The sequence below is a fragment of the Octopus bimaculoides genome, chromosome 23, assembly GCF_046866305.1.
Source record: "Octopus bimaculoides isolate indiv1 chromosome 23, ASM4686630v1, whole genome shotgun sequence".
Classification (NCBI taxonomy): Eukaryota; Metazoa; Mollusca; class Cephalopoda; order Octopoda; family Octopodidae; genus Octopus; species Octopus bimaculoides.
In genome coordinates this window covers 35172747-35194997 of record NC_142950.1, presented here as the reverse complement: position 1 = coordinate 35194997, position 22251 = coordinate 35172747, and the positions used below count along the sequence as shown (strand labels likewise).

Here is a 22251-nt window from a genome sequence, read left to right as displayed (position 1 = left end):
GAGAAAGAACAAACTTAATACTGGTAATGAAATTTTCACGCCATAGTTTCACAATAGGCAGTTAACAACATACACTTGACTAAATTCAGCCTTCTGGTGCAAACCCAATCATTTACCACTTTATTAATATAGTTTTAAATTAAAAATTATCCAACGGCTTTCTACTGTTTTATTCTTTTACTCGCTTCAGTCATGTGACTGCGGCTATGTTGGAGCAATCCCATTAAAGGGGTTTTTTTTTTTTTTCAGTCAAAGAAATCAATCCTAGGACATTCTTTGTAAGCCTAGTACTTATTCTATCGGTCTCGTTTGCCAAACAGCTAAGTTATGGTGCCATGCAGTAACATACTTGCAAACATTTTAATTGCATAACCAATGCCTGCATCCAAGTCATTAATTCAAAACCAGTAAACTTTAATTAAAAAAAAAAATAATAAATTTAACTCACTGTGCCTGTTCAGAAGCTAAGAGCTGCTTTGCACCACTACTTTGACTTGCAGTGCTTGCCATATCATCATCGTCTTCATCCTCATCTGAAGAGCCACCGCCATCAGGCGGTTGAGGTGATCGAGGCGAAGCATTCTGCGATTGCTCAGCTTTTGGTTGGGGTTTTTGACACATATACTTCATATCTCGGCCCATTGCACAAACTTCTTCTAATAGCTGAAAGTAAAACAAACACAATTCCAGTAGAAATTTATTTTATACCAGGCACTCAATAATAAATTTCGAGATTTCACAATTGATACTTGACTAGCATAATAATTAATTCATTAAGGAAAATAACGTATTATTCAAGTATGACAAACCTTTATGGTAGCTTTGGTGGCATCTGTTCTCAAAGAAGGCTGATGTCGCATTAATTCATCCATAGCATTGCCCAAATTACTGGCAGTATCTCCTGAAATACACATTTACCATATTTATTGACCGGATCGTATACAGAAATATTCATAATGTCCCTAAAAGACGGTGATATCATGCTACACACAGCTACATATACACAGGTCTCAATAATGTAGGGATATAGGGGAAATTGGTAATCAGAACAATCAAGAAATATTTACCAAATGGATCAGAACTTCTGCGGCGCCGCATTGCTGGTAGATAGTCTTGAGAAAGAAGAACTTTAAATAGTCTGTCAAATGGCCGACACTGAACAAAAGCCTCGAGGCCTCTTGCATTCAGGCAAAGTGCACTAAAAACGTTTGGTAAAGCTGCAAGAACTTCACGTGTTGCTGGGACCTGCAACAGACAAATTATTTACAAGACTCTTGTGAAAAAGTAAATAGTGCAAAAAGAGGAAGAAAAGAAAAAAAAAAGTTAGCTAGGTTTCAAAGAATGGACATAAATCTGAAGAATTTTGGTAGAACTTAGCAGCATCAGCCACAAGATCAGTAGCAAAATAAATATTCTAGAATGGTTCTACAAGATTTTGAGAAATTTTGAACCACACACACAGAGAAACAAGGAAAGGTAAAAGAAAAAGTTAATTCAAATATTCTTCATAACAACAACCACAGCAATAAAATGCCTGAAAAATCTTACATCTTTGGTCAAGAGAGCATGAAGAACAACATCAGTTAGGCCATTGTCTTGGAGAGATGACAGCAAGGACGGTTCTTGAAACACAAACACTGTGACAACATCAGTAGCTAAGAAAGAAAATAGAAACATTATTAGAGGCTACCTTGGTGCTATTTAACAGACATTCGGTAAAGAGGAGATTTAACCCAAGAACTAAACAGGAATCAGCCAAATGCTACTCACCTAACAAAAATAAAGATGGTCCGTAATATTCAGCATTGCTTATAATATGCTTGAGAGACTGTGGTAAAGAACCATCCATTACTGAAAATGAAAAGAGACGCAAGAAAGTGAAACGAGATGCAAGAAAGTGAAAGTGAAACAAATATCTTAATTTTTTGGGGTTTTTGTAAAATTTATTTACAAATTAAAGAGCAGATGTTTTATGATATTCCACTATTTAGGGATTCTTTCATCAGCATTACATAAGCATGGATGGCTGAAGAGGTCCAATAAGACTGGAGTACTCCTAAAGTTCATTTAACGTCCATCTTCCATGCTGGCATGGGTTGAATGGTTTGACAGGAGCTGGCAAGATGGAGGGCTGCACCAGGCCTCATTTGCCTGTTTCGGTATGGATTCTATGGCTGGATGCCCTTCCTATAGTATTTGCCGAAATGATTACATTCATATTAGACTTACATGTTCATGAGCAGGCTGTTTGGTCGATCAGATCAACTGCAACCCTCATTGTTGTAACCAATGAAGTTGTCAGTGAGACATCGTTAGCCCATCGAGTTAAAAGTGTTGAGGGATCAAATAGTACAAGGAAGGATATTTGTAAATTTAACTGAATCTTGAAATATTGCAGGTAAATATGGACAAAAAAAAAAAAAAAGCCATTATTAAACTTACAATGCCTGATGCTTTCTGAAAAGGAGCTATCTGGAATAGCTTTCTTCAAAAAATTTAACATAGATTTTAATAATGCAGCTCTTTGTGGGAAACATTGCACGCCTGGAAGAAAGAGAAAATAATTGCATCTCTGAGAATTAAGAAGTTAACAATTAGAAGGGCATTCAGCAGGAAAAATAAACAAAACAGAAAACAAATTTACTCCATGAACAATTTCTCCACCGAAGCAAGGAAGTAAAATGTTAAAATTCTAAAAAATGGCCCCAAATTTTTCTTCAATTATTTCAATACTAACAAGTAGAAACTTAATTTTGAAAGTCCAAATTATTTCCAATATTCTTTAGTTAGAAATTCTTAAACTCACCTGGCTTATCCACTTTTAATTCATTGATATCTACTTTGGGTAAAGCATCAGAAGTGGAAGCTTCTACTCCATCCTGTCGGATGTTATCAGTTTCCATAGCTGATGGGGAATCAGGATTCACATCCATTGAGTTGTCATGGGATTTGGCTGGTCTGATTACAAAAGGCTGTTCTTTTCTGCAGACATTGACTTCATGCTGAATTATATACACCCAAGAATTAGCTTCATTGCAATGGTACCATTTTCTTAAACTGAGTTTTGTTTACACTTATACGTATTTTTAAAGGGTTGCAATTATTATTAAAGAAAATACACACTTCAGAATCTTGCTTTCATTTATAAAAACGAAATTCAACTAACTGTTGAAAAACTGCTTTTGTAGCATTACTAATTATTTACTTTCAAAATTTCATTTTACTGCCAAAATTAAATTGAACCCAAAGTCCAAAACCGTTCTTTGATTGACCTAAACACAATGTTCACAAATATATTACAAAATCTCTAATGGCTAAAAGATTTTATCAAGAGTGGTGGAGGTGTGATTTTCTCTAGAAATCCCCAAACACATTCTAAGTGTATTTTTTACCAACTTGAAATTTTACACATTTCGAAGAATAAAACTAAAACTATCAATAAACAAGAGACAAAGGAACCAATTTATGACAAATACCTCAAGTCTGTTTAAGAATGCATTTAAGCCACCATGTCCTTGGAAAGCAGCCATATCCATATTTGTGATGAGATCAACAACTCTAACAGCACGGGTTACAAACTGAAATGGAAATTTGGGAGATCAATACATGGAAGACAATAGCCTCATACATACAAACTTGCACATGTGTACATAGGTATGTACATGTGTGCACATAAAACATGCACAGAAATAGAACAGAAGTTACGATTACATTGCAAGCAGCTTGATCGTCAGTTTTCTATTTAAATGTTTTCCAAACTCTTGAAGGTATTTTTATTGTTATAACAACCAAGATTTTGCTTTTTTTTTTTTAATTATTGATTTCATTTATTTCTTTGCCCACCAGCAGCTTGCTAAAAAGTATCTTCAGAATACAATTATCAAAAAAATGTGTTATTTACACTATATTTTACACCAACAATTAATTGCTACTTACAGTGATATGCTCCTGGCCCTCACCATACCAATTAATGACTTTTAATAAAGATTCCATCATTCCACAAGAAACTAGGGCCTCACCTCCTGTAAATTGAAGGGAAAGGAAAGACATTATTACATGAAAGTAATCGACAAACGATTATGTTTTAGAAATTTAATCTGTTTTCTCAAACAGAGAGGTCTTTCACTTAGAAATTAAATATTTTTACATATTGGTATAGACTGAACAGTTTTACAAATCTACCTTAAAAATATTACTGAAATAATAAAATGCAAACTCACCACTCTCATAACTGGCAAGGTGATAAAGAAAAGAAAACAACGCGGTAGCAAATAGTTGAGGGAAGGGAGTCATGTTAGGATCTGAAAGAAAAAAAATAATAAAACCATATTTTAAAAAATTCATTTCATCCTTCATTTCAATATTATCACTTTAGAAGTGAATATGTACAACAGCACCAAGAATAAAAGAATACAACAAAATATTGAAGCAAATAGATAAGGAATACAGAGCAAAACTCATTTAATTTTGCTCTGAATATAAACAATTACAGTCACCCTCTTAAAAGCAAAGCCTCTCTGCATTTTATTTTGACAGGGTTTACAACCAATTTAGGTAGCAGCATTTTATTGGGGCCTCATGATAATAGGCAGTAAGGCTGTAAAATATTCTGGTCCAATATTACCATACCAACAAACTATTAAATTGTAGCTACAAAGCTAAACCATTGGCTACTATTTCTCTCTCTTGCCTTTTGTGTTTTTTTTTAAGGCAGGCAACACTAATTTCTAATCTTTGTAGTCACCAGGATTGATCTCCAGTAAACAAGAAGTCTGTATCATAAAACCCTACAACGATGGCATGGTTGCTCTTGATGAAATTTGAACTCAAAACAGTCAAGAATCAAGTTTTGCAATCAATTGTCCAATACTGTGAACAATAGGCACTTCTTGTCAGTAAGAGGTGATGGTAATTTTAGCAGAAGAATGATGCTGCAAGTATATCACAGTCATTTATTTATTTATTAAGACTGAAGAGGGGTTAACATGAAGTTGACAAAACAAAGAACTGAACTCAGAACAAAGAAAAATGAAAAACAAAAGTACCGTCTGTCAGAACAATACAAGACATAAGAAAAAGATCAGCTACATACCTATCATGCGTTGGATACAATTTCTCACCAATACTGGCAAGAAGCCATGATATAGAGACGCGCCAGTAGCATCTATTATTGCATTCAATCTAGGGAAGAAAAAAGTGTTGTTTTGATTATGTAGGCAACTTAGAGTAACAATGCCCATTTCTTGGGCCAAGAAAGACTAATAACGAAAGTAATTTCAAAAGGAGCCTGGAGCATGGAAGGCAGACATTTATTTAAACGATGACGACAATGAATTTATAAGCATCCAAAGTAAAAAAAAAACATTTCTGTTAGGAACAAAAGAGTAAAGAATATAAGATGGAGGAAAAGAAGCTTACTTTGGGTTTCTTTCTAAATGTATTATTGATGTTAGAGTCCGTAACGCAGCAGCCTTGATATCCTGCAAAAAAAAACAAAGAAACAACCAAACAATTAAGTAAGTTACATATCTTAAGATAATTAATTGAATTAGTTTTTCACAGATTCAACACAAAGAAAAGGAAAATGCTGACATTTTAATTTTTAATGTTGAATGCCTTTTACTTCTACCAGATTGAGAACAAAAGACATTTTCCCAAGAAAACAATATTTAAATCAATAAAAAGATAAAGTATACAAGAATCCTCATTCCTAAATGGCAATCACAGAAAAGACCTTTGAGCAGAGAGGAAAGAACAAACTTCAAGCCTTTTTAACTCTCAGTCCTCTCACATTTTCCCCCCATTACAACCCCATAAACCCAGATATCTTAAAATTCTGCACTCTCAGCATTCTCACCCACATCTGTCCCACTCCAATGTCCTCCAGGACCATATCATTCCTTCTGTGCACCACCAAACAGTGCTCACCTGTAGCATGTCGTTGTGAATGGTGAACAGAAGTATTTAAACGAGAGAGCAAAATGACGAATGTAATACACTACTCACCACAATATCCATATCTTTTAATTCAATTATATCAACCAGTTCTTCAATAAGACCAGGATATAGCAAGGCATTCATGTTGTCTTGAATGGCATTAGAATATACTGGAAAGAAAAAAAAATTCTAACGTTAAATACAAACCAAAATACGCAACTTTTATATTTTAAAATAAAATAGAGCAGAATAAAGAATAAAGAAAATGCCATAGAGACAAATATTTGTGTGCCTGCAGGAATATACAATGATTATAAATTTTGTTAAATTCTTTAGTCTTGTGTCTTGAAATGGAAACTGAACTCACCAAGTACTGATAATGCCTGAAGTCTGGCCTGCACACACTGTATTCTAGCTTCATATTTGGAGAACAAATAAGCTAATCTAATATGAGTATATAGAAGCATCTGAAAATATAAAAAAAATAAAAACAACATGAAAGATATAATCATCAACATCGTTGTCGTTTAACGTCTGCTTTCCATGCTGGCATGGGTTGGATGGTTTGACTGAAGGCTGGTGAGCCAGAGGCTGCACCAGGCTCAATCCGATCTGGCAAAGTTTCTACAGCTGGATGCCCTTCGTAACACCAACCACTCCGAGAGTGTAGTGGGTGCTTTTACGTGCCACCAGCCCAACGGCCAGTCAGGTGGTTCTGGCAACGGCCACACTCAAAAGGTGTTTTTTTTTTTTTATGTGCCACCTACATGGGAGCCAGTCAGGCGGCACTGGCAATGATCACACTTGAATGTTGTCTTTCACATGTCACTAGCACGTGTGTCGGTAAGGCGACGCTGGCAACGAGCACGTTCGAATGGCGCTTTTTACATGCCACCAGCATGGGAGCCAATCCGCGGCCCTGGCAAAGATTATGCTTGGATGTGCTTTTAATGTTCCACTGGCACAAGTGCCAATCAGGCAGTATTCTCATCGGCCACATTAGCAATAGCTAAAAGCAAAAACTATAGGCGTGCAACACTAACAACTGTTCCAACATATAAACCATCCTATAGGTACAAGTATGGTTTTTTTTTTTGCTTTTATTTACAATAAAAATATTGTACAAGAAGAGAGATATTTTATAGCTCACCTGTCGGTCCTCTGGGATGCTGAAACTGTTAATTAACTCTTCCATTATTTCAGATGGCACCTTTCCACACTTGTCTACACTTTCCATATGAATGCAGGTTATGACATTGGCAGAACCCTTTACAGAAAGAAAAAACAAGTACAATTATGAATGATTAAAACACAAATATAAGGAAAGGTATCCAGGGATGGATGCCTTTCTTTACACCATCCACTTTACTAAAGGTACTGGGTACAGTTTCTTGTGACACCAGCCCCACAGAAATTGTCTGGTCCCTAGCAAGACTAAAGAATCCTCATGTTCGCCAATCTTTTGCCTCACCAGCACCAGAATGTCGTCTTGTGCCTGAAAAAGACTCAGCAGTCTTTGTTCTCTGCACTGTTCCATGTCTGCACCCTTCTTTCCCAACACAACTGAGTTGGAAGGGAGCCAGAGCGAGAGGGAGATAGAGGGAGTGGGGTGAGAGTCTGATGAATAACAATGAAGACAGAGAGAAACAGTCAGCAAAAAAAGAAGAGTGACAGATGAGAGTTGCAGACGGATGGATCCTAAGCAATAGCATTCCATATACACACAGAGGTCTGGTGGAACAAACAAAGGAAAGAGCACTCAATACATACGCATGTGCTGATATATGTACACACAGACACAAATAGACACAAGCATATTCACAAATGCACACACACGCACACACAAGTGCGTGTGTATAAATTACATTATGTCACTCTTACATCCACCTTTCCAAACTGTGCAGGTTGATAACTAGAGGTTTCAAACTAATGGAACGGAATAGTGTACCTTTTTCCCACTTTTTTCATCTTTGTTCTCGGCATAGAATTCAAAATGGAGTGTAGTAGCACTGGGAGAAAAATTCTGCAATTAGAAGTAAATTCAATGATATTGCTATGAACACAAAAGCGAGATACTAATAAAGATAGGCTTTCAAAGACTATAGAAAAGATGACCCCTTTCACTAGAGGAAAGATTGAAGAACGAGGAAGGGGAGGAGAAAGAAGAGTCCCATGTCTTGAAGAATACCCAAAAATCTAAATATTAACTTCAAAAAAGCATTATTAAAACACCTTCACAATACATTTTCAGAAATGCAAGAACGGAGATAACATCCAATGAATGTACCAGTTGGCTTATAAACAACTTCCACGCTACAATTGTTTTCAACCCAGCACACGATCTCAGATCATGTCACTTGCTATGCATGTACATCTCCGTAAATTTGTATATATATATATACATTATATATATATATATATATATATATATATATATATATATATATATATATATATATATATATATATATATATAAACACCTCTGGTAGTGGAGCATGTAGACATGATTTCACCACTGTATTGCAGCCAATGGTTAAAACTCACTAGGCAAATACTGGGGCTTGATTATTTCAACAACAATACTTAATCTCCCACAGAATTTACAGCTATGCCTATGTCACAATAGAGTCATCGTGTGAATGCATGTCCACTTCTGTTACAGTTATTGTTGTTACTTCAACTTGGAATACAATCTACCCTTTATTACAGTCAGTAGTTATACATATTGCCAAACAAACAAATATAAAAATTAAAGTCAGCATTTTTAAAGTGCATGTATAATACGTTAGGCAGATATCTGCATCTTATGCAAAATTAAAATTAAAAGATGTCCCTCATATTCGTAAACATTAACAGGAATGTATGGAGGAATGTGTATTAAATCAATGTCTGAGAATATACACAACCAGAGTAACTGGTTTGACAATGAGATCTCCTTTTGTTATTCATCGTGAGATGAGAGAATATGAAAACACTTTACCATCACCCTATCTCAACCTACATTAGGGTAATGGACATTTTATGTAAATATGCTACACTTCACTAATAACTAGGGCTTTATATATATATATATATATATATATATATATATATATATATATATTTATATTTATATATATATATATATATATATATATGTATATATATATATATATATATATATTTATATATATATATATATTTATATATATATATATGTATATATATATATATATAGTTTTGTTTACTAAAAATTTAGAAAAACACTCAGTAAACGAAGTAACCATATACTAATTCTAACCTATTATTCAACATTAGGTATTTAAAACTTACAATTCACATCAAACAAAGAATATGTCTACAGCTTAAAAACAAAGCCGTCTTCTTCATTTTTTTTTTTTTTTTTTTTTTGAGGTTTTCTTTTTGTATTTTAATGTATAAAATTTACTGAGGTTCCATTCGGCTAAAGATTTTGATTATGTCTTCAATTTTGTCCCATAATCAATGTTTACAGCCTCGTATTCAAACACAATGATATTGTAGAAATTATTTTCACACAACTCACTGACGCAGCAAATCTACTTTAAAACTTATTTTCAGCCTGGACCAACAAAGTAGTTGGTGTTAACACCGACCTTCGTTTGAAGACTGAAAAGTAGTACTAACAAATTACTTTACGTAATGCAATGATAAACTAATGGAGAATTTGAACTGGTCTTTAGGAAAAGACAAGATTCAAAAAGAAAAAAAAAAAGGTATAAAAATTGCATTTAACATTAATTTTGCAGAAATAAAACTTACGGAAACAGGTATATTTTTACAACACTCAGCAAGACCAAAGCCATTTTCTTTTCCACCCCAACTCTGCAAGAAGAGAATTTAAAATTTATGGTATTTTGTCAATTGTGAATATTTAGTTTTATAAACAATTTTCTTTTTTTTTTTTTTTTTTTTTTCAGAAACAACTTTACAATGTAAACAGAGAATTTAACAACATAAGTAAATAGTTGATAACTTAGCTTCCTCAAAAGTTAATAGCAATATATATTTTCCAGATCATATTTTCACCCTAGTCCAAACCCTTTTGTTACCATATTTCTGTAGATTTTCTCTGTGTCTCTTTCAATTTTAAATATAACAAAGAATTTAGTCAAATAATTTAGTTAATTTCACAGTGAAAGGGTTGATAGTTCTCGTGATTTACCTTACTGCCAAGCAACCAAGAAATGAGGATTGGCTGAAATAAGATTTTGTATTCTGTAAGGTCTTCTCAGAATTAAGGAATTTCTGACAGTTTAACCCTTTAGCATTCAGATTACCCTATCAAATGTAATACATATTCATTCACATTGTTTTGAATTAATCATGCATTATCTCACACCTTCAAGATTTCAATGATGTGGTTGCTTATTTTTAGAATGACATTGTAGGGTAGGCATGAAAGGTTGGATTTGGATGGTTTAAGCATAAAAAGATGTAGAATATTTTGAGCCAGATATGGCTGGTTTGAAAGCTAAAGGATTAAACTGTATACATCAGATGCCTGAATTATTAAACAATGTTTGCATAAATATACAAAGACAACATATGAGAATACGAAGATGTTTTCACTAAAACATTTCCTCCTGTTCGAACAATTTTATTTCCTTACCTCAGCCAAGTGTGTAAGTCTAGATATGAGACTTTGCTTCTTCTCCACACCCAACCTGGTAATGAAGTTGGAACGTTTTCTACAAAAAACAAATGAGAAGAAAAAGAGAAAAACAATGAGAAAAACGAATCGTTTCTATTACAATTGATCTCATTGCAAATCAATATATACCTGGTGCAGCTCTCCCAGCTTACCAGTTTTCAGTCAAACCGTCCAACCCATACCAGCATGGAAAGCAGATGTTAAATGAAAATAATGAATGATGAAATATTTACAAATATTTTAAAAATGAGATTTCGGCTCAAGCTGGGATGCTCGCTATTATTGTGTTTCGTGGATCTCCAGCCATATTATCCAATGTTGTAAGAATATGTTTTGAAGAGGAAGAGGAATGTTTTGAGGGAAGAGGAATGCAAGGGTTGGCAGCAAAGTTTACTCACCCAAAAACATACAGCAGATTAAGCACAGCAAGGACCACTGTCATATCACATGACGAGAGTAGTATGGTTAAATACTCCGTCGAATTGTACAGGTGTCGGGAGAAGCTGTGTTCTATGAGTAGGGCTGTAAACTGTAGCACCTGGAGTAGCAGGTCCTTCAGCTAAACAAAAATAAAAGCAAAAAAAAAAAAATTTAAATAAAATAAAACAAAAACATTTTTTTATTATTTATTTAATATGCATGAAGAAATTATTAGCAATAACATATTGCCAAAGACGATGTTTTGGATTCCCTGACTATATTCCGAGCAATATTAATATTTATTAGGATCTCTTAGAGTAAAAACCACTTTTCTTGTTATTGGCATAAAAAATATTCAGCTGGAGGAAGGAGCCAAAAAGGTGAAAGCCCCATTTTACATGAAAACTTAATATTCCTATTTCGGTGTAACAACTGAATTACGAAGGTTAGCAAACTTTTCCCTCCTACCCATTTCAAATTCAACAACCTGGATACTCCCACTCCCCACTCCCTCCACTGAAACTGAGTTCCCTGGGACAATGCAAATTCTCTATTGACAACCCCCTTGTTCTTAACACCCTCTGTGCAAAGATGTAGAGCCAACAGCAACCTGTAAAAATGGATACAGAGTAGAAAGAATTCTGTAAGCTATAGTAGGGACAATCTCTCTAGTTCTTGCAAACTTCAGAATAATTAAACCCCCTCATTACATGGAGAGATGTGGCCTTCCCCACAGTGAAGGTAACACATCTAGGAGACCAGTAATCTTGAAGAAAGAATAATATAAGCTGAAGGAAACCGAATGGAAACAAACATGGAGGGTCGTTAGGCCAGAACGCGACATACACATACACGGTTTTCTTTCGGTTTCCTTCTACCAAACCCGCTCACAAGCTTTGGTTGGTCAAGAAAGACCAAGCACAAGGTATCATACAGTGGGACTGAACTTGAAACCACATGGTTTACAAGCAAACTTCATAGCCACACATGCACAAGGTTTCAATATACATTTTAAAAGAATTTTCCCATGAGTGACACACTTACCTTCTCATTGCCCAAAACATCACAAGCAAATGTCCATTTGTTGGAAGAATGGCTCTGGCATGCTTTCTCCAAGATTTCATCAAATTTATCCAAAACATCTACCCAATGGTAGAGTTCACACTGTAAAATAAAACAACAGTTAATCGAAAACAGAAAAAAACTTATAAATCTGTATTTACTGGTTAGATTAACTCTTTCCAGACTATATAGACAAAACATACTGCAGCATGTTTCAATTAATTCTAAAAATAATCCTTATAATAATGACAACCTAACATGGTCAGCTAACAACATCTTGGTGTGTTTAGTGCAGTCCAGTTTTGCTACAAACATTCACACTTAGCTCTGATCAATATCCTGACATGTTGCAGTTGCTGGTTACTGTAGTAAGCCGTGAACTGTTGTGTCTGCTTTCCTTTAACCCATTGAACTCGGATGACAACCCACCGCTATGATTAACAGACACTGTAACCATTGTTAGCCCACATTGTTGGGCCATATGTAACTTTGGCTCAAACTGTAAAATGACCACAGAGTCTGTTTCGTTTTTCTAATGCTATCATGAATTAATACATTACAGACGCAATATTTTACAGCTGGATACTCTTTGTTGCTAACTGTTAGCAGGTTTTTATGTATTATTTATTATTTTTTTTTTTTTGGAAGTAAGGACCAGGAGGCGACACCAGGCTCCAATCAGATTTGGCAGAGTTTCTACAGCTGGATGCTCTTCCTAACGCCAACCACTCCGAGAGTGTAGTGGGTGCTTTTATGCGCCACCGGCACGAGGGCCAGTCAGGTGGTACTGGCAACAGCCATGCTCAAAATGGTGTATTTTACGTGCCACCTGCACAGGAGCCAGTCCAGCGGCACTGGCAACAATCTCACTCAAATGTTTTTACACATGCCACTGGCACACATAAATATATTATTGCAACCAATCATACTACATGGCTAACTTTCCCAATATTCAATGTAGTCTTTTTTTTTTTGTTTTAACTCTTTGCATTTAAACTGGCCACACCAGGCTCAAATATTGTTTTATGTTCAAACCAGACAGATTTGGTCTCTCACAAATTTACCTTACAATGTCAATCACATTGCCAAGATCTTGAAGTCACAAAATAATGCACGATTAATTCAAAACATTATGAATAAATAAGCATTGCATTTAAGAGAGTATTCTGAATGCTAAGAGGTTAAACAGTTGGTTCTTTATTATATGTTGCTTTTTTTTTTCAATCACTTTTTTTGCTTTATTCAACTATTTCTTGTTTACAGTATTTACACCATATTTATTGCTTAAATTATACAGAAATTGACAAAACTGAAGTGTTTATCCCCAAAATAATATCTGTTTGTAAAGGGGGGGGGGGTAGATAACAACATTCTGTCATTCAACTTTACATTGAAAGTCTAACGATATCAAAACAAACAAGAAAAAAAATTAAGCAAAATATAAAAGATCTTACCTTCCCATAAGTCCATGACTTTATATGGGTCAACTCACTGAATAGTTCATCTTCAGAACAATTCTTTAATCTTTCAATCAGTGCCTTACAGTCAGCAGGCTGAAAAAAAAGAAAGATTAATTTTCACATATAAAGTTAGAATGGCCAGAGCATTATTAGGTCTACATCTCAAAAGGGTTGAAATTCTATATTCTTATCTACACACAGACTTTTGTTATACACAAAATTAAAAGAAGGCAAAGGAACAGGAAATTATGCAATGACCTTCATTAGCTTACAGCTGTTTCTGCTGTAAGATGCAGTGCACACAAAGCTGAGTGACTGTGCATCATGAGGAAGCTATAAGGTGACGCACAAGTGTCCAGCACCGAGTGCACTGCATCTAATAGCTGAAACAGTTGTTAGCTAATGAAGTTCACTGCATAATTTCCTGTTCCTTTGACACTTGTTTAATTTCATATTATGCTCTGTACTCAATGCTTTATTCTGAAGCTTAAGTAAATTGTGTTTTAGCACCAGATTATTAGAATTGCTATACCTAAGTAAAATATGAAAATATATATCAAAACCAAAAGACATTTGTGTAGAGTTGAAATGCTAAGGTATCCAATGAAATAATGTACAGAAATGTCATATCTTTAAAGAAAAATTGTTTTTTTTTGTTTGTTTTCAAACTATTACAGTTTGAATAAATTTAAAAATAAAAATCTAATTTTGTCATTTGAAAACCTGTGTTTATCATTGGTTCTAGAGCAAACAACAAAATGAAGTATGAAAGCAAAGGATGTCAAAAGCCAATACGAAAATTTAATATTCATTTGTGCAGCCAAGAAAATATTTGACAGCAACAGACCATAAGGCAAAATAGTAATGGAAACCAGACTTATTGTCAAAATGGACTTACAGAATGAAATGTATTTATTGATTTTTTGTTTTTTCTACGAATATTAAAAGCAAGTGTTTAGTCTTTAACCAAAAATATCTTTGGTCAATGAAAATTTGATCAGCTCATGGCTGAGACTGTTTCCTTCAAGTTAATCGAATCTACCTTCTTCCTCTTTTGAAGGGTAGCTTTCAATAGCTCAATACGTATACAAGTCACAAAGATTAGCTGCAGACTCTACATGGATGAATGTTGAATAAAAAGTAAAAGGTCATAAGGGTAAATGAAACTCATAGAAATCAAACAGAAAGCTGGTAATATAACTGGAGCTTCCTAATAACATATATATCATTAAACATACACAATTACTAAGGAGCTACTAACAGTCTCATGCATTAAATTGTTTCTACATTAAATTGTAGACTATACAACATGCTATGTAGGTACAAGAATTCTTTCAAGCTCAGTTCATAATGCTACATGTAATTAAAAACCAGGATGCTTCATGATAAGAAAAACAAACAAACAAACAAAAAAGGCAGCTCTTTTGTAATTGTGTACATTAAATGATTTTTATCTCTTGCTGGATGAAGTACTTTTTTATCGAGTAAAACTCTGTGTGTGTGTGTGTGTGTGTAGTAAATGATGATATGAATAGTGAACTGCTAGAATCAAAATGACTTGCATAATTATTTTTAATACATTCTGGCAGATTTGAATGTGAATGTGCTGGAATCTATTAAGACTATGAAATCATTGCATGTGTGTGTATGTGCACGTGCACACACACACACACAGCTACTTGATGTTTATGCATTCTGTGGATGCCTAAAAGAACAACTGGGCACCATTTCTCATTCACACACAAGATACACTTCGTTGTTTAAATTCAAACAAGTGGTGAAATCAATGACAAAGAAATAAAACTAAACAACAGGAAACATCAATTTCCTAACTACAACTTTATATAACTGTGAATGCATTAAAATATTTTTTTACAACAGACCAAAATTTAAGAAAATAAAAGTTGGGCAAATAAAGCTACAACAACAATTACAACAAATCACTGGAATAAATTTAACCCTTTTGTTACCATATTTCTGTTGAAATACACTGCCTTCATTTCAATTCATTTTGAAAGTAATGTTAAATTTAATAAAATAACTCATTATTAATCTGGTGTTTGGAACAAGATTATTTAAAAACAAAAAATTTGTACCATAAAACCAGGAGCATTTTCAAGCAGGTTGGTATCAAAAAAAACTTCAGCCAGTCATCATCATCATCATCATCATCGTTTAACGTCCGCTTTCCATGCTAGCATGGGTTGGACGATTTGACTGAGGACTGGTGAAACAGGATGGCAACACCAGGCTCCAGTCTGATTTGGCAGAGTTTCTACAGCTGGATGCCCTTCCTAACGCCAACCACTCAGAGAGTGTAGTGGGTGCTTTTACGTGTCACCCGCACGAAAACGGCCACGCTCGAAATGGTGTCTTTTATGTGCCACCCGCACAAGCCAGTCCAGGGGCACTGGCAACGATCTCGCTCGAAAATCCTACAGGAGCCAGTCAGGCGGTACTGGCAACGGCCACGCTCAAAATGGTGCATCTCATGTGCCACCCGCACAAGAACCAGTCCAGGGGCACTGGCAACGATCTTACTTGGCTTGCCGGGTCTTCTCACGCACAGCCCATTTCCAAAGGTCTTGGTCCGTAGTCATCGCCTCGGTGAGGCCCAATGTACGAAGGTCTTGCCTCACCACCTCAGCCCAGGTCTTCCTGGGCCTACCTCTTCCACGGGTTCCCTCAACTGTTAGGGTGTGGCACTTTTTCACGCAGCTATCCTCCTCCATTCTCACCACATGTCCATACCAGCGCAATCGTCTCTCTTGCACGCCACAACTGATGCTTCTAATGTTCAGCTTTTCTCTCAAGATACTTACACTCTGACGGGTATTCACATTGACATTACACATCCAACGGAGCATACTGGCTTCATTCCTTGCGAGCTTACGTATGTCCTCAGCAGTTACAGCCCATGTTTCACTGCCATGTAGCATGGTTGTTCGTACGCATGCGTCATACAGTCTGCCTTTTACTCTGAGTGAGAGTCCCTTTGTCGCCAGCAGGGGTAAGAGCTCTCTAAACTTTGCCCAGGCTATTCTTATTCTAGCAGCTACACTTTCAGCGCACCCACCCCCACTACTAACTTGGTTGCCCAGATAGCGGAAGCTATCGACTACCTCTAGTTTTTCACCCTGGAATGAGATAGAAGTTGTTTCCTGTTTGTTTGCAGTCTTTATTGCACCTGAACATCTGCCACAAACAAAAACTAACTTGCTAGTTAACCTGCCTTTGATGTTGCTGCACCTCTTATGTGTCCATAGCTTGCACCGGGTACATCTTATAGAGTTACTACCTACTCCTTTTCTACATACTGAGCAGGGCCATCTACCTGAAGGGGTTTGTGTTTTATCTACCTTCCTACTTATTAGGATTTTGGTTTTAGCTAGGTTGACTCTAAGGCCCTTCAATTCTAGACCTTGCTTCCACACCTGAAACTTCTCCTCTAGTTCTGATAGTGACTCCGCAATTAGGGCAAGGTCATCAGCATAGAGGAGCTCCCAGGGGCAACCTGTCTTGAACTCCTCTGTGATTGCCTGGAGGACTATGGTAAATAATAGGGGGCTGAGGACGGAACCTTGGTGGACCCCTACCTCTACCCGGAATTCATTGCTGTACTCATTTCCAACCCTCACCTTACTGGCAGCATCTCTGTACATGGCTCGCACAGCTCTCACTAACCATTCTTCTATCCCAAGTTTCCTCATTGACCACCAGATAAGGGATCGGGGGACCCTGTCAAAGGCTTTCTCCATGTCAACGAAAGCCAGGTACAGAGGTTTATCCTTAGCTAGGTATTTCTCCTGCAACTGTCTCACTAGAAATAAGGCATCAGTAGTGCTTTTACCTGGCACGAACCCAAACTGCATCTCATCTAAATTGATTCGCTCCCTAATTAGTTGGGCTATGACCCTCTCTGTAACTTTCATAACCTGATCTAACAGCTTGATGCCTCTGTAATTATTTGTATCTAAAGCGTCCCCTTTACCTTTGTAGCAGTTGACTATGATGCTGCTACACCAGTCATAGGGTATGACTCCTTCGTGTATCACCTGGTTCGTAATACGGGTGACTAGGCTATAGCCAACACTGCCAGATATTTTGAGCATCTCTGCAGTGATTCCTGATGGGCCGGGGGCTTTCCCGGTCTTCATACTCTTAATTGCTTTATCTACCCTGGTACTATCAACTCGGATAGCTGGTCCCTCTATTGGGTCGACATAAGGCAGGCTCTCTTTAAATATTCTACCTGTTTTATGTTAAGACTGGCCAGATCTGACCTCTCACACCTATCCTACATTGTCATTCTAAAAGTAAACACTAACATCTTCAAAATTTTAAAGCTACACGATAATGCTTGATTAATTTAACTCTTTAGCATATAAACCAGCCATATCTATCCCAAAGGTGCTATCTGTCTTATCTTCTGGCCAGCCAGATCCAACTTATCACACCTACCCCACTATGCTATAATAACATTTACAGTCACTTTGTCATAATTTCGAAACTACAAAACAATGCAGGACTAATTAAAACCAATGCAGGACTAGTTAAAACCAATGCAGGACTAATTAAAAACAATGCAGGACTAATTAAAACCAACGACTGAAAAGGCATTGCATTTGTCAGAATAATCTGATTGCTAAGGGGTGGAGCCATGTCAATGTCAAACAACACCTGATAGTAAATCGTCTGTCTTTAGAAAGTCTTGCCTATGTCGCACAGATACACAGGTAGTTCTTCAGCATTTAAACCAGGACTAAGGGAAAATATTTAAACACATGTACACAGAAACACACACCTAAGTAACAAAGAACATCAATATTAAGTAAAATAGAAAGAGCTTCTACATAAAACACACGGAGGAAAATAAGCAGCAGTGCAAATACTGCCAGATAGACATTGAAAGTGTGTGTGGGGGGGAGCGGAGCGGTTGAGGAATGGTGGGTGGTATGAGCATGAACACACAGGAGGGAGGGAGGGAAAGGGAAGGGGTAAGAAGGGAAAGGAGAGGGAGAAAGAGAGGGAGAGGAAAAGAAAAAGAAAGGAGAGAGAGAGGGGGAAAAGAGAAAGAAAGGAGAGAGAGGAAGAGAGAGGGAGAGAGAGAGAGGAAGAGAGAGAGAGAGGAAAAGAGAAAGAAAGGAGAGAGGAAAAGAGAGGGAGAGAGAGAGAGGAAGAGAGAGGAAGAGAGAGAGAGGAAGAGAAAAAGGAGAGAGGAAAAAAGAGGGAGAGAGAGAGGAAGAAAGGAGAGAGGGAGAGAGAGAGAGCAAGAGAGGAAGAGAGAGAGAGGAAGAGAGAGAGAGGAAGAGAGAGAGAGGAAGAGAGAGAGAGGAAGAGAGAGAGAGGAAGAGAGAGAGAGGAAGAGGGAAAGAAAGAGAGGAAAAGAGAGGGAGAGAGAGAGGAAAAGAGAGAGAGGAAGAGGGAGAGAGGAAGAGGGAGAGAGGAAGAGGGAGAGAGGAAGAGGGAGAGAGGAAGAGGGAGAGAGGAAGAGGGAGAGAGGAAGAGGGAGAGAGGAAGAGGGAGAGAGGAAGAGAGGGAGAGAGGAAGAGAGGGAGAGAGGAAGAGAGGGAGAGAGGAAGAGAGGGAGAGAGGAAGAGAGGGAGAGAGGAAGAGAGGGAGAGGAAGAGAGGAAGAGAGGGAGAGGAAGAGAGGAAGAGAGAGAGAGAGAGAGAGAGAGAGAGGAAGATTGCAATGTTGACAACTGTTTTTGTTGTGGGCATGGTTGTCTTGGCTGTCGGTGTTGATCTGCTGTCACTGTTGGAGTGCATCCTTGTCAAAGGGGTGAACTGTTAATTCTAATTAGTCACAAAATGAGAGAGGGACAGAAGAAAGGGAGAGGCAGAGAGAAAGAGGGGGATGGAGAGAGGGGGGGATGGAGAGAGAGGGGGATGGAGAGAGAGGGGGATGGAGAGAGAGGGGGATGGAGAGAGAGGGGGATGGAGAGAGAGAGTGAGGGAGAGGGAGAGTGAGGGATGGAGAGAGTGAGGGATGGAGAGAGTGAGGGAGAGAGAGTGAGGGAGAGAGAGTGAGGGAGAGAGAGAGTGAGGGAGAGAGAGAGTGAGGGAGAGAGAGAGTGAGGGAGAGAGAGTGAGGGAGAGAGAGTGAGGGAGAGAGAGAGTGAAGGATGGAGAGAGGGTGAAGGATGGAGAGAGTGAGGGATGGAGAGAGTGAGGGATGGAGAGAATGAGGGATGGAGAGAATGAGGGAGAGAGAGTGAGGGATGAGAGCTAGGGAAAGAGAGAGGGGGGAGAGGGGGAGGAGAGAGATAGGGGAAGAGAGAGAGATGGGAAGAGAAAGAGATCTCCAAGCATCCTTTCATCAAAGGCTGGTATTAAGCTAGTGTTTTAAAATAAGGGATTTGTTGGCCGCTATAAATCAATCAGTCAGTTTTATTGATCAAATATATTTATTTGCCAATGAGAGGTTCAAAAAGACACAAAACATCGATGGACTGGTTTGTTCAAACAAACCCAAGATGACAGGAGCAAACATAATTGTCAGCAGGACAGACACAATTCTATCCAGTCTTGTTTTATTTTCATGTTTTAACCAAATGACAAGAGTTTCCAAATAAGAATCCTTCAACATTAATCAATCATTCGCATTTTTTTTTTTTAATAAGCAAAATGGGGGGAAAAAAAAAAAAAAAAAAAAAATCAATATTAATTTACAGATAAAAATTATCCCACGATGTTTCTTATACACTATTTGCAAACTGACTGATCCTCGTGATGGCTGCGAATGAATTTTATAAAGAAGCAGGAAGATTCATTGAAAACAGAAAATATATTAACAAAAAACTGTAAATTATCTGATTCATCTTATTTAATTATAACAGGAATACCAAGTCCAAAATCCTATTTGTTAAGAGTCAAAGCAATGCAAAAACATTAGGGCTTCAGACATCTTCAAGAACATTTTGGATGAATGATTTCCCAACATGGCATTGTTTGATGTTCACTTTCCCATGCTTGCATGGGCCCCCGACGGATTTGTTGCAGATTTTCTACAGATGGATGCACTTCCTGCTGCCAATCCTCACCTGTTTACAAGTAAGGTAATGTTCCCTATGACTAGACAGGTCATCACAGTGGATTGGAAATGAAGAACACCACCTGCATGATGGTGACATTTGTTTACAATCATCACAAGGGCATGGCAATGAGACAATAACCCACACACACAAAAAAAAAAAAAAAATAAATAAAACAGGCTTCTTTCAATTTCTGTCTACCAAATCCACTAACACAGTTTTGCTCAGCCCAAGTTGCCACGCAGTGGGATTGAACCCGAGACCATGTGGTTGGTATGCTTACTTCTAACAACAGTCATGCCAGCATCTATAGTTACAATGTTAGGCTATCACTCGACAGTTTATACTATCATAATGTGCTCAATCCCTGACATACCGAGTGCTTTATTAAAGTGCTGAGCCCAAATCAATGGGCAAAACATCCACAACCTCAGATGAGTACCCAAGCATCAGTTGTACACATTCAACACCTGTACTGGTCCCATGTATGAAGCATCCATGCTAGTGCCATGCATGATGCACCCAGTACACTCTGTGAAATAGTTGCCATTAAGAAGGGCATCCAGCTGTAGAAAGCATGCCAAAACAAACAGGAGCCTGGCAGCTCTCCAGCTTGTCAACTCCTGTCAAACCATCTGACCCATACCAGCATAGAAAGTGGGTGTTAAATTATGATGATGATACAATATCACAATTTCATCAGATGAGACACCAATCAACAAACAAGCTATCAACTTAAAGCAAAAGTCCTTTCCAAAAACTATCAACTTACCATGCTAATCCCCTTATATAATCTCACTAAAATAACCTTTTTTTGTGTTTCACTTAAATTCTAAATTAATTAAAACCACAGACTGGTTTTGTTGTTGAGTTAATAAATAAATGGAGTGTTCGAAGCATAAACAGTTATTACATAACTTTATAAGTTGTATTTATGTCTCAAAACTACAGGTAAATTCAGATGTAAAATTAAATTTTGTAATAATGTCTCAATATAAAATGAATTACTAAACAATATTCGGCTGAGATATGTAATAGAAATGCATTTGAAAGGAAGAAAAAACAAATTGTGCACATTATTGCATTTTCAATTGAATTTGACTGCATTGAGAATAGCTGCAACACAGCACAAAATAGTGAACTGATCAAAATGTTGAAAACAAAATACGCACAAAGAGATTCAGAAATTTCCATTCACAGTAAGATTAAAATTGCCAGGAACTAAAATAATTGGAAACTACATAAATTTGAGAAAATATTTTATAAAATTAAAATGTATGTATTACAAAAATAATATTTTTTTTTATATGGAAGGCTGTAAAGTATGGCAACTCTGTTTTCTGAATAACACAAACATGCAGAATGCACACTGAAAACTATTTTCAATTACCCAAAGCCAGAGAGCTTTTCTTTTCTGATGGCATTCGCAGGCTGACTTCCCCACCACCACCACCACCACCACAATTTTATGGAGATCAGCCCCACCAGACGCTTCCTACAGGAAAGCTTTCCCCTTTCTCCAAACAGTCGTTCCTTTGGATGAATAGCCTGCTTTCTATTGTGTAGCAACACCTGCTCAGAACTGCAGATGGTCACAATACTTTTGATTCCCCCCTCCTAATTTGAGATGTGTGTGTGTGTGATTAGAGTGCTGCCTTACCAA

The 22251-nt window shown here is 36.9% G+C and overlaps 1 protein-coding gene across 18 annotated transcripts in view; it reads right to left on the bottom strand.

Annotated features, from left to right (window-relative positions):
• LOC106871200 (E3 ubiquitin-protein ligase HUWE1) overlaps positions 1 to 22251 on the bottom strand; it is a 90557-nt gene that overhangs the window by 49593 nt on the left and 18713 nt on the right. For all 18 annotated transcript variants that reach the window (XM_089340543.1, XM_089340546.1, XM_089340551.1 and 15 more), the window contains exons 3-23: positions 13547 to 13645; positions 12075 to 12194; positions 11009 to 11169; positions 10569 to 10647; positions 9719 to 9781; positions 7886 to 7960; positions 7088 to 7204; positions 6305 to 6404; positions 6007 to 6107; positions 5419 to 5480; positions 5093 to 5181; positions 4221 to 4301; positions 3937 to 4022; positions 3477 to 3578; positions 2807 to 3002; positions 2443 to 2544; positions 1771 to 1851; positions 1549 to 1655; positions 1068 to 1245; positions 810 to 901; positions 449 to 663 (exon numbers count right to left, since the gene is read on the bottom strand). In XM_089340543.1, coding sequence (XP_089196669.1) covers positions 449 to 663; positions 810 to 901; positions 1068 to 1245; positions 1549 to 1655; positions 1771 to 1851; positions 2443 to 2544; positions 2807 to 3002; positions 3477 to 3578; positions 3937 to 4022; positions 4221 to 4301; positions 5093 to 5181; positions 5419 to 5480; positions 6007 to 6107; positions 6305 to 6404; positions 7088 to 7204; positions 7886 to 7960; positions 9719 to 9781; positions 10569 to 10647; positions 11009 to 11169; positions 12075 to 12194; positions 13547 to 13645 — 2306 coding nt within the window. The remainder of the gene's footprint in view (positions 1 to 448; positions 664 to 809; positions 902 to 1067; positions 1246 to 1548; positions 1656 to 1770; positions 1852 to 2442; positions 2545 to 2806; positions 3003 to 3476; positions 3579 to 3936; positions 4023 to 4220; positions 4302 to 5092; positions 5182 to 5418; positions 5481 to 6006; positions 6108 to 6304; positions 6405 to 7087; positions 7205 to 7885; positions 7961 to 9718; positions 9782 to 10568; positions 10648 to 11008; positions 11170 to 12074; positions 12195 to 13546; positions 13646 to 22251) is intronic.